We start from the raw sequence: 14,042 nt of genomic DNA on the forward strand, positions 1-14,042 counted from the left end.
GGGAGAGGGCAGGGAAGTGGACGTGAGTCTAGATTCAGATCAGCCATGATCCTATTGAATGGCGGAGCAGGCCCGAGGGGCCGTATGGCCTACTCCTGCTCCTACTTCTTATGTTCTTATGTATCTCAAATAAAAGGAAATAAAAATTGCACATGCTGGAAATCTGAAATAAAAGCAGCTCTGAAACGTTGGCCTGTCTCCTCTATACAGATACTGTCAGAACTGCTGTGTATTTCCTGGATGAAAACATTACTCTCCCCGGCCATGCTCAGCCCATTGCTCCGGAGTAGGAGTGCTTGTGTCTGCTGAGGAGACTGACCTACAGCATGGAGGGGGTCAATGTTACTTTGCAAGGATGATCCCGAGGAGCCCAGGATTAGGGCTACTGTTAGTGTCTGAGGTGATGACGTTTCCAGAATCAAGTATTGGTCAAGGCAGCTTGCTTCAGCGTGCTTACAGATGATTGCTGCTGTGCCTTACCAGAACTCCAAAGAGGTAATAGAGCAGAACGACCAACTAATAAAAAAGTCGTTTTAGTCATTTCTTTAATAAAACAGCTGACAGCAAAGACCCAAATGACTGTAAAGATCATTTTCATCAGTAATAACCCATCTGCTTTACAGGAATCGGAGGACTTCAAAATCCCTTAAAAGCTTCAGCAAATGGACTGAGAGCTTAAGGAAGTGGCTACCAGTCTGCTCTTTTGTGATGTAGATCCTAGTCTATAAAGGTTTAAAAATGACATGAAACCAATCCAACACTTTACATAGAAACATAGAAGATAGGAGCAGGAGTAGGCCATTCGGCCCCTCGAGCCTGCTCCGCCATTCAATGCGATCATGGCTGATCATCCAAATTCAGTACCCGGTCCCTGTTTTCTCCCCATACCTCTTGATCCCTTTAGCCTTAAGAAATATATCCAACTCCTTCTTGAATATATTTAATGTATTGGCCTCTACTGCCTTTAGTGGCAATTGCATTTTGCACAACTCTCTCCTTGAGAATTAACACTATTAAACACATAACTGTGTCTGCAGTTATCTTAAACAAATCAGGACAAAGCATAATTATCTTCACCATTGGCTCAACTGGTTAAGGCTGTGAATAGCTAGGCCCCCATATGAACCAAAAAGGACAGTGGTTCAATCCACAGTCCCGTGGAGTTCACTGGTCTTAGTCTAGATGGCAGTCGCAGCACTATAATTGTCATCAGTGGGGTCAAATTTGACAGTCTTAGCTTGCCGTTAACAGGGCAGCAATGAACTCAAAATGGGGTCGGTAGCCTTAGTGCCCCTTGGGATTCATGAAGATTTTATTAGCTAGCAGTATTAGAAAATCATCATTGTTTAAAAATTCTACTTTAAACATGTGGCAAAAGTAGAGGAGACCATGTCATCCATGATGAGCATTTCTACTTGTATATTATCCAGCCAGCATTGCTGGTGAAGATCTCTCTCAAATCACACAGATGTCCATGACATAGTCTCTACTTCCTGTCTGTCAATATAAGACGGGCACTCTCAGTGCTGCGCATTATCTTTAAATACAGATCTATGACCACTTTCTTCAAACCATTGGTTTAGAACCATAGAAGTTTTACAGCACAATAAGAGGCCCTTTGGCCCATCATGCCTGTGCCCGCTCTTTGCTAGAGCAATCCAAAACAAATACCACCACTTTGGTCTCTGCTCATACCTCTGGATCCTCCTTCGCTTCAAATATTTACCCATTTATTATTTAAACGATGCAATGGTCTCTTCCCCAATTACTCCCTATAGTAAAGCATTCCATGCTCCAACAACTCTTTGCATAAAGACATTTGTTCTGACCCCTCGCCTCACTCTCTTTAACAATTTTAAATTGATGATTCCTTGTCATGAACCTTCCCCCCCCCCCACCCCCATGCCACCCCCAGTACCGCCAAATGAAATAATCTTTCCCAATTACCCCTACCAAAACTATTTAATCTCTATTAAATCTCCGTTTAGCCTTATTGTTCCAGTGAAAATAGTCTCAGTATCATAACTGAAGTTTATCATCCCTGGTATTGTCCTGATAAATTTATGCTGTGCACTCTCTATGATTTAAATGTATTTTCTATAATGAGTTGCTCAAAACTGTACACAGTATGCTAACTCTAGCCTAAACATGGTCTTGTATAATTTAGAATTACCTCTTTGCTCTTGTATTCCATTTTCTTAAATATTTTGCAGATATTATCAAATAGGAACAACATTGTGCCGGGAGATTGAAGATGTCCAAATTAAACTGGCCTATCTTCAGTCTCCATTACAGTATGTATTTACACACATAGACACACAAACTTGTTGCTTAAAATACCTTTTTCATCCTTCTCTGAACTTCAATCAATACTGACTTTATTTTCCCAAAAATATGATTTGCCTTCAGGGTACTTTTTCAGCCAAAAGAACTTTGAAAAAAATGAGAATTTTAAGACATCGCTGAATTAATCCTGACAGAAAATCCAACTTGTGGAATTTGACTTATTTTATTTTTTTTTAAATTGGGATGATATTGCCTCAGGTTACAGTACTAACAAACTTGGGGCCGTACCATTTCTAGTCACTACTGACACATTCAAATTAACTACAAAATACATTTTCTTTAAATGACAGTAAATCAAACAACTATCAATTCAAAACTTGTTAACAGATAATGCGCACAATCTGCTATTTTGTTTCCAAACAGGGTCTATGGCTTTGCTTTATATAGCACAAAATGAACATCCAAATGAGGAGGAATGGTTTGTTAATTGACTTGAGCAGCAAAAAGTAGTGCTGGGCTCAACATGTCAGTGTTGGTTGAGCATCAGACTGGGTCTTACCTTCACAAGTCATCTCCTTCATGTCTATCAGGATGTAAAGCTTACCCTCAGGCTCCAAATCAACCTACCAAAGAGACACATGCAATCATGAGGATGTATACAAAGCAAAATAATGCAAGTTATATCATAAACACCCATACACGAACAAACATAATGAAGTCTATACAATCCAAGATAAACTCTGATGACAAGTCCATAGATCGGTGGAACCATAGAAGTTTACAGCACAGAAGGAGGCCATTCAGAGCAATCCAGAACTGATCCCAGCGTCCCACTCTCTTCCCTGTAGTCTTGTATCTTCCTCTACTTCAAATACTTTCTCTATATGCAACAGGCTGCTTCTCAGCCACACTCTGTGGAAAAGCATTCCATGCTACAACAACCCTATGTGTAAAGAAATTTCTAATCTTTTCCCTCATTCACTTAGTGATAATTTTAAATGGACTATCCCTTATCACTGACTCCACCCAACCAAGAGAAATTGGGGGCAAATTCCCACAGTAGTTCTCTTGCTCATCTGCTGTAACAATGGCGAGAGAGCCTGGGAAAAAAGTGTAAATGTCATTCTTCTGTGTTTCCGCAGCTCTTTTGCCAAAGTTATTGTGGACGAGCGGGAAAATCTCGCACTCTTACCATTTTCCTATTCTTGTAGTCTACCTGCCTCCACGGTGCCACTTTGTTGCTCAGGATCACCCTCCTCGGAGTCACTGTTGCTGTTCATCTTCTATTTGTTCAACATAATGCATATGTTGCACAGTTCCAGTAACTTAGGGGTTCCTCTGCTGCCCTTGAGGATGGTCACCAATTTTTCTTTCTACACCATCCCCGTGTCCTGAACTGACTAGCACTGTCTTTTGGATGACTACTTTCTTGATATGGTGTAGAAATCCCTCATCCTCTCTGATGCTGTGGAATGTAGTCCAATGCTTCTTCAGCACAGAGTTCCTCCACTCCAGAGACCCAATTTTCCTACACTTAGTGCAATTGTGCTGTCCCTTGTAACACTGAGGATCCACGATAGCCCACATATCTCACTCCACACAAATCATAAGAGTGACCTGACCCTCTGGAGGGGATTTCAATATGGGTGAGTGGGTGGGGGTGGGGGTTAAATGGGCAAAAATTGCAAACGTGTCATGAAGCCGGCTACAATCCGCCGACTTTCGGGTTTTACTGAGGCAGGACAAGAGGCGGGCAGCCAACCTGCTCCAAGGAGGCGGGTTGGCATTTTAAATATGTTAATGAGGCTGGAAGCCTCGGATGTAACCTGCTTTGCCGGTTTTAATGTGCTTCCTCCCGGCCCCTCAAGTTACCTCACCATCAGACCCCCCTGTGCCATACAAACCCCCGCCCCCCAGGGGTTGGGGATCGGACCTACCTTGTCCTTCGGCCTCCTCCAGAGTGCTTCTGGAAGCCAAGCCTGTCAATCAGGGCAGGGAACCGGTCACTAACATAAGACTCACACTGTTCAGTTAAATCTCTGGGTTTCCTGCACGCTACCGGACCCCACCCCCCCACCCCACTCCCAGCACGCTACCGGACCCCACCCCCCCACCCCACTCCCAGCGAGTCAGGAAGTAAAAATTCCCCCCTCTGTGTCTAACTTAAAACTCCACTTACGTACTTCGCATAAGTATTAATTATAGAAAAAACTCCACAAAAACCGTCCAAAATCCAATGCATTCTGTTTTGTCTATCTGCAACTTTTTAAAGCTTCTATGCTGTGTGTCTGCTTTCTGAAAGCTGAAAATCTGGACCGAGATGTCCTAGATCCTTGCAGAACAACGATTAAGCAATAGCAAAGTGACTTAAGTTTAAATGTTATTTTTGCCCTTTCCTCCCCTCCATTTTTCTGTCCCAGAGAAAATAGAGGTATTTGTTTAAAAAGATATATGTAAATAATAGCCAGGAATGGTGCTCAAGGAAGTCCCATAATTGATGGTTCAGTTAATGTCATGAAGCATAGGTATAAAGCTGGAACAGGTTAGGTCACTATTAGAAGCCTATAATTTGGGTAAATTGTAAATGAATTGTCATTTTACTTTATGTAAAACTTGTTTGAGTGAATTGATTCATTCTTCAAAGGCTGTTGTCCTTTTTTTTTTGCATAAGTGAGTGAAATGGACTGTTCTTATGACTGAAGTATGGATGCTACTCAGCTAAACAGTTAAGGCAGCTACAGGGTTATTCACTTTACTGTACACAACAGCAAAGATCAGGGCTTCATTAGTGCTCATTTAGAATGGAATTCATCATCACTGTGTGTGTGTGTGTATGTGTGTGCATGCGTGTGTAGAGAGGAATGAGAGAGAGAAAGAAGGAAACTAACAATAAAAAGAATAATGTAAACATACTTGGATGACATACTGAAACTACAGGACTCACACAACACAGTGATATAGGCAGAGTTTGATACAGTCAAAGTTGACTCAACAAATAGATATACAATACAGTGGCATCGCTGCCTATTTAGGATAAATGGCACTCAGTTCAACTTTTTACAGAATACACGCACACCCCTGGAGAAATATATTCAGCTGCAGTGAATATGTTGCTTTTCTTATTACATTTCTAAGACTTGGGCCTAGAAATTCAGTATAGCCACATTTGGGGCGCTACAGCCAGGCGTTCGCTAAATTGTGTGCCCGGCACAACTTAGCGCCAACTTCGCCGATATTCAGTTGCATCGCTCCAAGAGGTTGCTGCTGCGCTAAAGCAGGCGATGCACGACTATCATAAGGCGCTAAGCCGGCGAGCCGGTGCGCTACCACCGAGGGCGGGCGCAGCGCAGGTGCGGTGAGTTGCTGATTGAAGGCAGACACGCTAGCGCCGGTCACCTCTTAAAGGGGGAGGGTGGATTTGTTTGGCTGCCACGCCCTGCACACTGCAGCCCTGATTCAAGGCCTGAACATAGCTGCTTCAATAGGTCAACGCCCACGACTATGGAGAAGGCCAAGAAGCGAGCGCAGCGCTTCAGCGAGGGTGCCCTGAAGGTACTGGTTGGCGCAGTGGAGCACAGGCGCCTTGTCCTCTTCCCTGATAGTGGCAGGAGGCCGCTGCCCAACGAGTATCGAAAAGCCTAGAGGGAGGTGGCAAACAGGGTGACCTCCAACAGCATGGTTGGCAGGACTCCTGTGCAATGCAGAAAAAAGTTCAACGACCTCACTCGGGTTGTCAGGGTGAGTACCCTTTCCAGTATCCTCCTCATCCCTGCATGTGCACCTCACTTTATGGCCAAAGGGACCTGAAAGCCCTAATGCCCAGCCCTCATCCAGCAGCTATGGGACTGTCATGAAAATCACTTGCACATTCAGGACTTTTTTTTAAAATTCATTGATGGGATGTGGGCGTCGCTGGCTGGCTAGGCCTGCATTTAGTGCCCATCCCTAATTGCCCTTGAGAAGATGGTGGTGAGCCACCTTCTTGAACCACTGCAGTCCATATGGTGTAGGTACACCCACAATGCTGTTAGGAAGGGAGTTCCAGGATTTTGGCCCAGCAACAGTGAAGGAACGGCGATACAGGTCCAAGTCAGGATGGTGTGTGGCTTGGAGGGGAACTTGTAGGTGGTGATGTTCCCATGCGTCTGCTGCCCTTGTCCTTCTAAGTGGTAGAGGTCGCGGGTTTGGAAGGTGCTGTTGAAGGAGCTTTGGCGAGTTGCTGCAGTGCATCTTGTAGATGGTACACACTGCAGCCACAGTGCGCCGGTGGTGGAGGGAGTGAATGTTGAAGGTGGTGGATGGAGTGCCAATCAAGCGGGCTGCTTTATCCTGAATGTTGTCAAGCTTCTTGAGTGTTGTTGGAGCTGCACTCATCCAGGCAAGTGGAGAGTATTCCATCACACTCCTGACTTGTGCCTTGTAGATGGTGGAAAGGCTTTGGGGAGTCAGGAGGTGAGACACTCGCTGCAGAATTCCCAGCCTCTGGCCTGCTCTTGTAGCCACAGTATTTATATGGCTGGTCCAGTTCAGTTTCTGATCAATGGTAACCCCCAGGATGTTGATAGTGGGGGATTCAGCGATGGTAATGCCATTGATTGTCAAGGGGAGATGGTCATTGCCTGGCACTTGTGTGGTGCGAATGTTACTTGCCACTTGTCAGCCCAAGTCTGAATGTTGTCCAGGTCTTGCTGCATATGGACACGGGCTGCGTCAGTATCTGACGAGTCTCGGATGGTGCTGAACAGTGTGCAATCATCAGCGAACATCCCCACTTCTGACCTTATGATGGAGGGAAGGTCATTGATGAAACAGCTGAAGATGGTTGGGCCTAGGACACTGCCCTGAGGAACTCCTGCAGTGATGTCATGTGATTGAGATGAATGACCTCCAACAACCACAGCCAACTTCCTTTGTGCTAGGTATGATTCCAACCAATGGAGAGTTTTCCCCTTGATTCCCATTGACTTCAGTTTTGCTCGGGCTCCTTGATGCCACACTCGATCAAATGCTGCCTTGATGTCAAGGGCAGTCACTCTCACCTCACCTCTTGAGTTCAGCTCTTTTGTCCATGTTTGGACCAAGGCTGTAATGAGGTCAGGAGCTGAGAGGCCCTGGCGGAACCCAAACTGGGCGTTAGTTAGCAGGTTATTGCTGAGTAAGTGCCGCTTGATAGCACTGTCGACGACACCTTCCATCACTTTGCTGATGATTGAGAGTAGACTGATGGGACGGTAATTGGCGGGGTCGGATTTGTCCTGCTTTTTGTAGACAGGACATACTTGGGCAATTTTCCACATTGCCGGGTAGATGCCAGTGTTGTCGCTGTACTGGAACAGCTTGGCTAGGGGCGCAGCTAGTTCTGGAGCACAAGTCTTCAGTACTATTGCCGGAATGTTGTCAGGGCCCATAGCCTTTGCAGTATCCAGTGTCTTCAGCCATTTCTTGACATCACGTGGAGTGAATTGAATGGGCTGAAGACTGGCATCTGTGATGCTGGGGACCTCAGGAGGAGGCTGAGATGGATCATCCACTCGGCACTTCTGGCTGAGATAGTTGCAAATGCTTCAGCCTTGACTTTTGCACTCACGTGCTGGGCTCCACCATCATTGAGGATGGGGATATTTTTGGAGCCTCCTCCTCCTGTTAACTGTTTAATTGTCCACCACCACTCACGACTGGATGTGGCAGGACTGCAGAGCTTTGATTTGATCCGATGGTTGTGAGATCGCTTAGCTCTGTCTATCGCATGTTGCTTCCGTTGTTTGGCATGCACACTGTCAGGGCTATTCCACCATGGGAGGCAGTGCAGGCAAGATGAGGGCTTCACACTGTCAGGGCTATTCCACCATGGGAGGCAGTGCAGGCAAGATCAGGGCTTGACACTGTACGTAGAGGCCATCCTTTCTCTTGCAGGGCAAGCTGGCCCACAACCGAAGGCAGCAGCGACAGACCAGGGGAGGCCGTCCTGACCTCAACAGCTCAGCGACCTGGAGCAGCGTGTGGAGCGCATTATGGCAGGCTGGCTGATTGAACCCGTCACCAGTGGAGATGCCGACCCTGTTCTGGGCCCCAATGGTAAGGGCATCACCTTTTTGACCTCTCTCTTTCCACTTGCACCTCACACCAGCATCCTTTGCCACTATCGAACCAATGCAGTGCATAGCAGCACTCATGCCTCCCTCGCTGCCGCCCTGTCCTCACTCTAAAGCAACTCTTGTGCCTCCCTGCTTTCAGATGGTGAATCGCCAGGTGAGGAGGCAGGCCCTCAAGCTGGCACTGTGTCTGATTCAGAAATCGAGGAGGAGGAAGAGGAAGCCGGCTCATCAGTGACACCCTCAGCCGAGGCAGCCCATGGCCATGATGGGGACACGTCTTCCCTGGAGGGGAGCACGGGGGGAAGGGTCTGAGGAGAGTGAAGCTCCGGGGCCCAGCAGGCTGCAGCAATGCGGGAGGGGTGGGGAAGTTCGGCAGCCTTCTCCCCGGAGGGAGAGTGTGGCCTCCAGTCCTGCTACGGTGAGCGCAGAGGAGGTGCGGCTCCTTGCTGAAATGGGCGCCCAGGCTGAGCGCAGGTACACTGAGCTCATGGCTGCAGTGGCAAGGATGCCTGACTCCATAGAGTCACTGGCAAGGAGTGTACAGAAATTCGGGGCAGCACAGGCCAGGAGTCTGCAGGACTTCGCGGTAGCACAGGCCAGGAGTCTGCAGGACTTTGCAGCAGCACAGGCTAGGAGTCAGCAGGACTTCACTGCATCACAGGCGGCTTCCAACCAAGTGCTCAGTCGTGCTGTGCATTCACTGGCTGGTGTGATGCAGACACAGACCAGGGCCACACGGGCACTATCTGCTGCCACCCTCGCTGGTTCAGCCAGGCATCGCCGCGCCGCAGCAGCCCAGCAGTCTGTGCTTCAGCAGATTGCTGCGCATGCTGCAGTGCTGGCCCGTGTGAGTGCCAGTGTATCAGCCGACCAGGGAGTGCCTGTGCTCTGTCAGGTTGGCAGCATTCCTGCAGCCAACACTGTCACTCCTCCACTGCAGCTGCTACCACCCGTAGGACAGACTGCTGCCACCCAAGCAGAGTTGGAGCAGTCAGCAGCCGGCCCCTCCAAGCCCAGAGCTGGTCCAGGCCGACCCCCAAGGGCATCTGCCGTCTCACCATCTGACCCTCAGCAGCCTTCTCCCAGCCTTGCTGCAGCCACTGGGGTCCCATTGAGGAGGAGCTGCAGGGCGGGAAGGGGCCACTCGCAGAAGCGAGACGGATCACCCTTGCAGGGGAAAAAGTAGAAGGTGTGGCCAAATGATTTTTTTATATATGAGGCCGAGAGGGTTTTTTTATATATGAAAGCCGAGACTGCTGTGTTCTTTTATATAAGGCCAAGACTGTTGTGTTCTTTTATATTTGAAGGCCGAGACTGTTGTGTTTGTTTTTTATAAAGGCCGAGGAGCATGGTCATTTTTGCTTAGCTGCTTTTTGCATTTTCTGAAGGTTGTGAGAGCCAGTTATGTCTCTGACTGTTTTTTGGGGGGTTTCTCTGAATTAGTTTGTCATGCAGGAAGGGCACAGAGTTTGCACAGTAAAAAATTTTCTTTAATCGCATTGTCCATGTTTGCTTTTGGAAGTATTTGTTGCCTTGACCGGCTGAGGGCTTGCGGAGCGGCTACATTCATCTTCTTTCATTGGCACAAGCCATTCCCTGAGAGGGGGCCCTAGAACCGAGTTGCAATAAGCCGCCGACGGACGGCCCTTGCACTTTGTGCCTCCCTCCCGTGTTGGTGCTTCTCCTCCTCCTCCTTTTCCTCTGGTGGTCTTCCAATGTCTGCTGGCAGTGGCTGAGTCCTGCGGATAGCCAGGTTGTACAGCATGCAGCACACTACAACGAAATGGGAGACTCGCTCAGGCGAGTACTGTAGGGCTCCCCCGGAACGATCCAGACAGCGGAACCATTTCTTGAGCACGCCGATTGTGTGCTCAATGATGTTCCTGGTTGCTTGATGGCTGTCATTGTATCGCTCTTCAGCAGGGGTGCTGGGTGCATGGAGCGGGGTCATCAGCCAGGTGCACAAAGGATAGCCTTTGTCCCCGAGAAGCCATCCTCGTGGGTGAGCCTGGGTTTCAAAAATGTCTGCCACAGAAGTCTGGCGCAGGATGAAGGCATCGTGGCTGCTGCCTGGAAAGCCGGCATTGACAGCTAGTATGAGCTGCCTGTGGTCACACACCAACTGCACGTTGAGCGAATGGTAGCCCTTCCGGTTGCGGTAATCCTCGGCATTCTGTAGAGGTGCCCGCAAAGCCACATGCGTGCAGTCAATGGTGCCCTGCACCATGGGGAAGCCCGCTAATACTGCAAATCCCATTGCACACTCTTGCTGCTTGTCCAGGGTCATGGGGAAGGAGATGAACTGACGTCTCCTTCTGAAAAGGGCATTGGTCACCTGGTGGATGCAGCAATGTACCGCGAACTGGGATATGTTGGCAATGTCCCCAGTAGCGGATTGGAAGGAGCCGGTGGCATAGAAGTTGAGAGCCACCTCCACCTTCACTGCCACCGACAGAGATGTCCTACTCCTCAGCTGTGGCTGCAGATCACTGCGAAGCAGGTGGCAGATCTCAGTGACCACCTCCCTTCTGAATCGCAGCCTCCGAACACACTGCTCCTCAGACATGTTCAGATATGAGAACTGCTGGCGGTATACCCTGGGTGGGTAAGGCCTCCTGTGCCGACGCCTGTTGACCCTTCTCCGTCTGGCCATGACGGGCACTCTCTCTCGGCGTCTCTGAGCCCTTTGAATGCAATGCAGTAAGCCAACATTTCCACCCATTGCAGCCCCCATTATATGTTTCGAATCAAGGCTATGGCACTGAAAGTTAAATCCAAGTGCAAAGCTCTGGCCTGAAGCCAGAAGTACCTGTGCGAGCGTTGAGTCAAACCAGAAAGCTCTCTCCCTTTGTCTCTCTCCAAATATCCGTCTCTCACAAAGAAGGAGTGGAACAAAATGGCTGCCACTTATACTGCAGGAGGAGTCCCCTTTAATTAGCGCCCCCCCCCGCGCCCCGCAGCGACTGGGAACCATTCTCCTCTACCAGTCGCTGGGGGCGCCAGGCGCACATAAGGGCGGTGTCACTGAAGTTCCGGTTCGGGGTGCACCAAGGGCATTGTACCCTGAAATGACGTCAGGATCTGCGCGCGCAGCTGAGCGGGTGCTGCGGTTTTGCACCGCTGCTAAATCTTAAGTGAAGTTCGCAAGAGGCGCAGATCGCGCCGCGCCCGGGCGCTAGCCGCTTAGCGCCCCACTTCTCCTCCTAAGGCGCTAGCGGCTGGCGCTAACAACTGAATTTCTAGGCCTTGGTATTGTAATAACCAGCTCAATAAAAAAAAGGTATCCCATTTATTGCAACTGGACATGCTGAGTTCATGGGAGTCCCAATTAGCCCAGATCAGACCAATGGAGTTCTGATGACACCTCTGCCTGTTTCAGGTAAACAGGACGACAGGGGTTGTAAAATATTATACCTAAAGCGGCTGATCAAACTAAACTCTGCTGTTAAGGGATTCCAACAATCCAAACATTGGACTTCAACTGAACTGCTGAGTCCTCAGTTTGGGCTCATGTGTTCCTGTTGGTAATGAGAGAGCTAAAAAAAAGTGTTAAATGGACCTAGCCATGTTATAGCCAGATTACATACATAAGAACACAAGAAATAGAAGTAGGAGTAGGCTATTCGGCCCTTCGAGCCTGCTCCACCATTTAATAAGATCATAGTTGATCTTCTACCTCAACTCCACCTTTCCGCACTCTTCCTGTATCCCTTGGTATCCAAACATCTATCTCTGTCTTGAATATACTCGATGACCGAGCATCCACAGCCCTCTGGAGTAGAGAATTCCAAAGATTCATGACCCTTGAGTGAAAACATTTCACCTCATCTCAGTCCTAAATGGCCCACCCCTTTTCTGAGACCGTGACCCCTAGTCCTGGACTCCCCAGTCAGGGGAAACATCCTCCCAACATCTACCCTGTCAAGCTCCTTAAGAATTTTATACATTTCAATGAGATCACCTCTCATTCTTCTAAACTCAATCTCGCCTCATAGGACAATCCCCCATCCTAGGAATCAGTCTGGTGAACCTTTGTTCCACTCCCTCTAAGGCAAGTATATCCTTCCTTAGGTAAGGAGACCAAAACTGTACACAATACTCCAGGTGTGGTCTCACCAAGGCCCTATATAATTGCAGTAAGACTTCTTTACTCTTACACTCCAATCTTTTTGTAATAAAGGCTAACATACCATTTGCTTTCCTACAAAAACTATTTCCTGCATCTCCTTTCATCTTGTAATTTTATGGGACAAAAAAGAGCCAATGGTAACAGCCAGCGAGGGCAAGAAATGTACTCATTCCAGGGTCCTTTGTAAACTGGCTAACAGTGCAGCCACATGGCAACTGCTTTACACTGTACATGTGGTGTCTCTGATGGTGGCTCACGTCCAGTAATGATGCATCTAGGTTATGCACTTGTACTTTTCAGTATTGGTTTATTGCCAGTTATTGCATTACTAATAAAGAATGAAGTAATTTTGCTGTACTTTCCTTAGCAATTTCTTGGATTTGCTGAAAATCACACTGCAGCATGCCCATCTGGGTATAAATTTACAAGCAATTTGGTATAAATGGTCAAGTATAAAATGGCACCGCTACTTATTCCTATTTTAGTTTCAATCTTATGACATTTTCCAGCTTTCTGTGGAAAAAACAAAGCACAAATGTTGGTCTGGTAACTGAATATCAGGCATGTGATCTTCATATGAGAAGTGGAAACCAAAATCCAGCGGCTCACTTCATTGGAGTACGATTTCTATACAGCTTTCATTCAAGGTTAATTAAGCATTTCTAAAAAAAAGTCTGCAGCAAGTATTCTTTATCACAGTCTTCAAAGGGGAATCAGTCAAGTCCTTAAGCTGTTTCATTAAATCCTCTATTTTTTCTTGCCCCAGCTTTCATTATGGCTGGAAGATTTTAGTCCATTACTCACACCTCTGCTGTCAAGAGTTATAAGTAAAATATAACGTCACGGAGGGCATCTAACTTCTAAACGATCAGGAAAAATGGCTGTGCCTCAGATGAAGTTGGAGCACTTTGTGTGCTTTTATTAAGTATTAGTCTTAAAGGAGTTGCTGTCTGCCCATTGCATGGAGCCTTATTAAATTCACTGTTGTGGTTTTTTCTTCATTTCTGTTGAACATCCCTTATTTATGGTGTGGCTTTTTCAGTGGTTTATGCATACATTTTTTTAAATCAGCGGTCAAAACAAGTTATGTTGTAACTTTTAAATGCTTTTCACATTGTAGTTCCACTCCGATACAATGCCACGATTCAGTAGGCAATATTGAAATTCATTAGACACACATGCCAGTAAAAGGAGTGCTTCAGTTCACCAAGCTTACTGGCGGGACAGACATGACCCAGTATAAAGAACAGATCTGAAGGTCTGTAATGCGTGTACATTAAGATGCTGTGCGGTCATGAAATGGCAGGCTTCAGTAATGGTGCTGTCGTCTATGAAGTAGCATTGCCAGACAGACGGCCATGATGTTCTAAGTCACACAGCAGAGTGCAGCATTACCAATTCATTGGGAAGCAGCACAGTTGAAGCAGTAAGTCTATTGCTAGCAATTTATTAGATTTCCTGCGAAGCTGACAAAATAATTGTGTTATATGCCTCTGGCTATCAGAGTATGTGTGAGCTGGAGGGAAGGTTCA

At 47.3% G+C, this 14,042-nt stretch overlaps 1 protein-coding gene across 2 annotated transcripts in view; it reads right to left on the minus strand.

Moving 5' to 3' along the window:
- Positions 1–14,042, minus strand: part of prkcha (protein kinase C, eta, a) — a 336,751-nt gene that overhangs the window by 192,165 nt on the left and 130,544 nt on the right. For both annotated transcript variants that reach the window (XR_015080185.1, XM_086002841.1), the window contains exon 3: positions 2,846–2,909. Coding sequence is in view for 1 of the 2 variants with exons in the window: in XM_086002841.1 (XP_085858967.1) it covers positions 2,846–2,909 (64 nt within the window). In the remaining variant the exon portion in view is untranslated. The remainder of the gene's footprint in view (positions 1–2,845; positions 2,910–14,042) is intronic.

Source organism: Somniosus microcephalus, chromosome 12 (assembly GCF_052327205.1).
Source record: "Somniosus microcephalus isolate GS21.2 chromosome 12, FLI_Smic_1.0, whole genome shotgun sequence".
Lineage (NCBI taxonomy): Eukaryota > Metazoa > Chordata > Chondrichthyes > Squaliformes > Somniosidae > Somniosus > Somniosus microcephalus.